The following is a 7,318-nucleotide window of genomic DNA, read 5'->3' on the forward strand; positions in this document are numbered from 1 at the left end:
GGAAAGAGCAACCGAGCGAGTGAGTGACATCCCAAAGGCAGGAGGGGGAATCCATCTAGCTAGCAAGGCAGCAGGACAGTATTTATGGAAGCAAATATTCAGCTTAGGTACAGAAGGATTTAGGAAAAGAGACTGATTAAATTAAAGACTGTTAGCATCAATTTTTAGTGTTCTTTCCCCCATGCAGCACAAGACAGGAACTGTATTAAACAATTGATACTGTATCTATGTCACAATAGCTGAGATAAACCTTTTCCTTTCCCCATTACCTCACATTGACAAGGCAGAGCAGAGGTAGAGGAAGCCATTGCCAAGCTCCAATGACAATGACTGACGCAGAGAATATGATCAAGTTCCATGTAAAGGTAAAACTTGATAACATGATAACTTACAAAAGTGCAATTTTGGAACAGCACAGAAGAATGGTGTACTGAAATATATCTCTTGAAAGTCCAGTAAACAGCATCTAAAAGCTTTATCCCAATTCCTTTATTACAAATTAATCAGAGCTCCATCAGAACATGCCGAAAAAGCTACTGTCAGTGTTAACATGAACCCCAAATTTCCAAAAACGGGCAAAAGAGTCTGTGTGACATCCAGCTGCTCCTCCAAAGGAGTCATTTGTTTCACTATTCCAAAGCAATTTCCCATTACAGACTGAGCCCAAATAAGTGCAGTTCCCTAACTGAAGTGGTAGACCCAAAAGGAACTGTGTTGTAGAAGTAGAGGGTCATGAGCACAAGCCAAAATCTAAGCTAGGAAACCACAGGACTCAGACACATAAGGAAGATCCTAAAGAAGTTTGTGGTGTGCTTTCACGTGGCCTGAGGCACAGCAGGAGGCACCAATCAACATCTCTCAATCTAATACTTACTTGTTTAAGACTGGCTTCACTGACAACACCTGTACAGAAAGTTGGAAGAGTTGTCATTCAGGGAGATAAAGAGGGAAGTAAATGGCTAGTTAGAAACAGCAGTAGGATTAAGTTATGAAAGGAATAATGTAAAGTCAAGGACTTCCCACCTTTTTTAAACATCAGACCATTTTAATGAAGTACTTTCAACAAAAGCCCTCTGAAAGACATTGCAATTCCCAAAGGTCACCATGTCTAACACTAAATGCCTGTGCTTGAAATAAGAAACTGCACAAAGATGATGTGATTCAATTCATCTCCCACACTTTCCACCTGAATTGGCCAACTGCTAGAAAATGCTTAAATAGGAGTCCAGAAGCATTTTGAACAACTTTCAGTCTTCAACCCCCTCCAGAGACAGCTGTGCAGTAAATCTTGTTCCCCACAATAAAGCACAGCTTTTACATCCCTGATGAAAGAACACTTCTGCTTTGCCAAAGAACTTGAAGAGCAACTCACAAAGCAGAATTTGAGAAATACCTTAAAGAGTGTATCAAAGTTGATGTTCTGCTGTCCAGTAGCATTGAGAGCTTTGATGGCTGCAGTTCTGTGGGAAAGCAACACATTATCAATTAATGACATTTGTCTGTTCCAAAGGCTACAACAAAGCACCAACACAAACACCTTCTTACTAAAGGCCTTAACACTGAAATGCCTGCTTTGGTCTAAAATAACCCCAAGTTGTGTGACTGGGTCTCATCTCACAGTGTTGAAGTTCCTGTTACTATTCCATTGAGTACATATCAAGAAGCAACCTGCCAATCCCTTTTTGCACACTACACAGCCTAAAAATCCCATATAAGCACCTTCGTAGTGCCATCCAGTACTTTGGCACTGTTGATCTAAGTCATTTACCTCCTACTAAATTTTGCTTTCTGAGCAAGTTTTTGGCCTAAGCATTATCTTTGCAGTTTCTCATTATGCTAATCACTGTCTCACACCCTTTCATCTGTGAGTATTGCTCTATACCATATGTACTCCCTTCAGAGTGGCTTTACAGGAGCTGAATGAGCTGCTTGCTGCAGGAGCAAACAGCTGCCTATACCTCTAGCCAATTTGAAAACACATCTTCTCTCCCCACAGAGCTTCCAATCAATTTACCTGCGATCATCAAAAGGAGGAGGGGTAGTCCAGTGATCGTAGTTTGTCTCCACACGGAACCACCTGCAACAAGCATATAAGCAAACAAAAGGTGACTCAGTAGGTAATGCATAAAGTCTAACAATTGGTATCCTTATATTGCCAAAAGGAGAAAAGTCCCTCAAAACGCAACTCCCTCCACTTCTGCAAGCCCAAGGGCCCCATGCTGGTAGCTGCAACAGCCTTGACCATGAACTATGGAATGCAGGAGCGAATCCCCTGCTGTAACCATGACCAAGAGGTACCCTGGATCTCTCCAGGAAGTTGTGCCACTAAGCCAATCACTCAGAAGGGAATGTGAGAAGCAAAAACCAAGCAGTTTTTTCCTACTTACGCTCCACCTAAGGGATCGAGAGGCCAGAGATCTGCTGGTCCTCTTCTATTCCTTGTTATGACCATGCCTTCTTTGGGTGAGACACCTCCCACAATATAGTAAACCTCAGCAATGATGGGAATGTCAGCCAGTCTGAGAACAGCAGCCTGGAAGTCCTCTGCTTCGCTCAGAGTCTAACACAAAAAGGAGATGAGTGAGGTTAAGCACAAAAACGAGCACTGGGACATCTTCAAAAGATGAAGGTCCAGCTAATTGACTCTGAAGTGCCACTTGAAAATATTAATATAATAACATAACAAATAGCATAAAATAACTCCCGGCACAGGTATTCACCATCTAGGAGTACAGCTGTCTTAACTGGTTACGACACAAGTGACAGCTGGTTGAAACACTCCCTAGGAAGGAAGCCTTGGCACAGCTTCTCCAGGACCTTTGGCACTGGAGGCTGCCCTCCAAAAGGGCTGGAATTGCCTCACTACTAAATACAGGTACACACTTAGTTTCTCCTGAGAAATTCATTTGCTTATCAAGCTGTTAAGTCTTCTGTGCCACTGATTTTAATTTACTAGATGTTTAAAGACAAATGTGGCACAGCTGTGAAATATAAGATCAATTCACTGCACTTACATCTCTCACAAGCCAGCTGACCGGGTAATTCCTATTGAGGAAAGCAGCTATAGCATTTTCCCACCATCTACCACCATCTGGGGAGAAAAAAAATTACTATACATGTAATTTATATACCGTGAGACAGGGTAGGTGCCTATCCGCACTAAGCATCAACATTTTACGGGAGAAGTGCCAACAAGGAGCACAACCTTCAGGTGAAATATATATAGACAACATAATTCCAACTGACAGTCAGCCACAACAGCTGGATTAACACTTCTGCTTCGCAGAAACCATCTCAGACCTGTCATGACAGGAATGATAATAATCATCTCATTACTCACCTTACTGAAATATTAGAACAGGAAGAATTTCACAGAAATAATAAAACAGCTAAAAAAGAGGTAGTGATAGTGTTTGTGTTACTGAGAATAATAAGTAAAGTGCTAAAACCAGAAGGCCAAGTTTGTTACTATTTAAACACTTCGCAAAGTACAAAAAAAAAAAAAAATCTGTCTGCTTGTCACTTGATAGACCCTGATCCTCATTTAGTCATCCTGCTTCCGCAAGAGCCACATGCTCACTTCCCTCAATTCGTAGTTCAGTTGGAATGAACTGAAAACATCTTTCACTTCAGATAAACCAGCAAGCAGTCAGCAGCAGCCCATGGACAGAACTGCAGGATGTGTGGAGTGAACATAGGATGTGGAGAGACACAGGACTTTGGTACACAAGCTTTCCTCAATCAGGCCTTTCAAGAGACTCAATAAACATGTAACACTTGCCTTTAAGCTGAACTAAAAGCAGTTTGCCCCAGTAACTATCAGCCCAGGACACCCCAGTTTTGAAAGCATTAACTAACTACTCTGGAATCAAAAGCAGTGTGCATGTAAACTATGGAAAGAATTTAGTGAATCCAACAAGGCAGCATGAGCAATGCAAACAGGAAGCAAGAGGTGCAAGTGCTCCATAGCAGAATCCCTACTCAGAGATAATGTACTGGTGGAACACAGAGTGAATATTGTTTGCATAGCTAAGGAGTTGAAGGACAGATTGTTCAAGATTAAAAAGAAAAATGCTTATCACCATCACGAGGGAAAAATAAACGCTTTAGATGTTGGTTCTGAGAATACATCATTGCCAGTTTTCTAACAGTCACCTAATAAAGAAGAGCACAGTATTGGCTTCTTAAAAGGAATAAAGGGGAGAGAGAGAAATGGAGACAATTTCCCAAGCTTTGAGCTGGACGTAACTGTCATTACTTGTGAAACTGAAGCCCTTACGAACAAGGCAGTGACCTTCCCCCTGCCTTCCCCACTGCTACAAACTTGAGTTCTCAGTAGTGGCATCTCTCAACTCTGCTCTACTACTGACGTTGCTTAACTGCCTTTCTGGTGTCTCCTGGCATTCCCTCAAGGTCTGCTGCCTTTCTCCTAGATCTTCCCCCTCTTTCCAACTGCCTTGTGAGGCCAGGCAACCATGGAATACAGCAGAACCAGGAAAAGAGCAGTTTCTTCACTATCCAAACTGCATCTTGCTATCTCAGCCCCCACTTCTGCCACCTCTAAAGGTGACTCTTGACCAGACCACATCTTTTACAGCACTGCCAAGGCTTTCCCCATCCTTTGACACTTTCAGCTCAGGTGACACTGCTGACAAATACCTTCCCCTACACAGTATCCAAAACCAGGCATGTGTGCTTTCACTCCCTGAGGGCAAGGATTTCCACTTCAGGTCCTTTTCGGCAACCTTAACTGCATTGCTCCCTTTGGGAGAAAAAGGCCAAGGTAGGTGACAATCAACAAAAACAACACACAACCTCTACTGTGGAAGACACTCCCTTTACCTCGTTCATCTCCGGAGATGGTGAACTTGTGTGGACTCTGCCCAGTCCATAAGCCGACGTAACCAAGAAATGTGGTGCCTTGGTATGCAACCTGAAACCAGGAAGGAGAGCAGTTGAGCATTCCAGAACAGCACACAGATGGAACCTGCAGCCTGTACTTCTTTCTATAGCTTTCATACCTACATTACTATAGCACACTGTGCCTTCAGTTACAAGAAAACATGCCAAGTAAATTGTAAAGTGACTCTGAGGCCTCAAACTCACAGCATTCCAGTTGTTTGTGATCACAGAGCTACAAGACTTTTGCTCAGGTTAAACTGCCAAGCAACAAACAATAACTTTTCTGTTTAAAAAACGGACTAATGAGCATTAAAAGAAAAAATCAGACTCACAAAACTGCACTAGCAGCTAGTTCTTTTTTGGAAATCTTTGTCTAAAGACACACTTACTGGTCACAGAAATTCACAAGATCTAAAGAAAAAAATGCACCTTAGAATTGGTTCCTACCAAAACTGATCTCTTTGCCATATTCCCTAATATCTTTTTTCTTTTTTAGCATCTTGACATTTCCTTCTTTCAGCATCTCTTGGAAATAATATCTTGAATACCAGATTAAGCTGTTCTACTTTTTCCAATCCATCACCATAAACTAGATGCCCAGAAAGGAAAGAGAATCAGCATTCATCCCACACTGCTGGAGCATAACTGTGCTGCTCTAACAATTCAGTATAATTGGGATGAGAACCCCATGCCTACATTAAACCCCCCATCTAAGCAGCTATGGGGCTGTCCCACTCTTCACAGAACACCATCCAGCCATGCCAACCCCAGACAATACCTGCCCACCCTTGATAAACTGCACATCCAGTGTGATCTTGCTCAATATATCAACAAAATCATAATCCAGGTTCCGACCATGGTAAATGTTGCCTTTGTCGTCCTGAGCCACAATGCTGGTACAGAACCTGCAAACAGAACAGGGCAAGGAATGACTGAAGGCACAGCTCTGGCACTGCTTGCAATATCCTAGCTGCAGGAGCTCAACCTTTCAGAAGTAACTGAGCTGATGCTCTGCTAAGTGTTTTATTCACGTTACCATACAAAGAGGAGTCCAATACCACTCCACAGTCCACAGCAGGTCAGAAATTAAAGGGCATGCAGAAAGCAGCACTTTCACTTGGGAAAAACCATTATTTCATTTCACTTCTGTAAGCCATAATGAAAAGCTAACATCTGAAAGCATCCATATAGTGTCAAACTTCCTGCAGTTAATTCTGATGATTTCATTTCCATTTGGACTGTCTATAATTTTAATCATGAGTAGATGCATTCAAATTAAGTCCCAGCAATAAAACTGAAGAAAATTGGTTCATGTATCAGCCATTTCAATAACAGACTACTCTCTAGAACAAGAAGAATGCTCTGATTCCTTATGTATCAAGTTCAGTTTCATTAAAACAGGTTTTTTTTTGGTCAAGTGCATTGCATTAGCAGGGAATTAACTTATATTCTCTGTAGTTTTGAGTTAGTCATTTCAGTAATACATAACTCTGCTTCTCAGAAATAAAGGTAAACAATTCTTCACCTAAGCAGGCTATTCCCAGTTGATGGAGGTTTTCTAATATCCAAGCCAAGAAACTGAATTTCAGGGGCCTCACCAGGGCAAAGTATGGCAAGTATCCTCTGTGAAACACTAAAAGAGCCAGCAGTTAAATATATCATATTCAATATTAGTGGTTACTAAAAAAATTATCAACTGAGTACTACACATTAAGAAAAAAATGGTCCAAATGCAAACAAGGAGCCATATGCCTTGATATTGGCTAAAATGTATATGGGGAAATATTTTAGGCTCCCCAGAGGCAACACCAAGTGTTGATTATTCTTCTGCACTCTGTTTCTAGGGCAGAAAGAAAGAAAAAGTCAGTATTTTTTCACTGAGATTTTGTTTGCTGCCATACATATACTAAAATAATTTTCCACTGTTCAAATCGGGAAGTGAGATTATGCAGCCATGGTGAACTTTCATCCAGAAAGTAGTTTAGTAGTAACTTTATCTCAGATTAATGAGAGAGCACCTAATTACTTTAGCCTCCTTTTTGGCCATTTTTAAGTGACAAAGAACATTACATCCCCTTCAAACATAAATGATCTCTACTTTTGGATGGATATACCTTATCAGCAAAAATAATTTTTGTATTTTAATACGTTTATATATATGTACATACACAAAACTACAACAGATATTAGTTGTACTTCCCAATAGAAAACATGACCGTTTCTCGTTCTATTGAGGATTCCATCTGCCAAAAGAGAAGGAAACCTTCCGGCTGAACAGATGAAGTGGTCTCAGAACCAAGAGTGCAAGTAACCCACCACGTGCCTTCCCCCACGCTGAACTGAAGCTCTCCGCTCACCTCTACGAGACCATGTAAGTACTCAACACTTACGCAGTGGATTCGTAGGCGAAGTTCAG

The 7,318-nt window shown here is 41.4% G+C and overlaps 1 protein-coding gene across 1 annotated transcript in view; it reads right to left on the minus strand.

Annotated features, from left to right (window-relative positions):
* NAAA (N-acylethanolamine acid amidase) overlaps positions 1-7,318 on the minus strand; it is a gene marked incomplete at its 5' end in the record, with an annotated part of 8,525 nt that extends 1,207 nt beyond the window's left edge. The window contains 8 exons of the mRNA XM_005429066.2: positions 875-903; positions 1,394-1,460; positions 2,015-2,077; positions 2,388-2,560; positions 3,015-3,091; positions 4,843-4,933; positions 5,681-5,807; positions 7,293-7,318. Of these exons, the coding sequence (XP_005429123.1) occupies positions 875-903; positions 1,394-1,460; positions 2,015-2,077; positions 2,388-2,560; positions 3,015-3,091; positions 4,843-4,933; positions 5,681-5,807; positions 7,293-7,318 (653 nt within the window). The remainder of the gene's footprint in view (positions 1-874; positions 904-1,393; positions 1,461-2,014; positions 2,078-2,387; positions 2,561-3,014; positions 3,092-4,842; positions 4,934-5,680; positions 5,808-7,292) is intronic.

This window comes from Geospiza fortis, unplaced genomic scaffold (genome assembly GCF_000277835.1).
Source record: "Geospiza fortis unplaced genomic scaffold, GeoFor_1.0 scaffold909, whole genome shotgun sequence".
NCBI classification, from domain to species: domain Eukaryota; kingdom Metazoa; phylum Chordata; class Aves; order Passeriformes; family Thraupidae; genus Geospiza; species Geospiza fortis.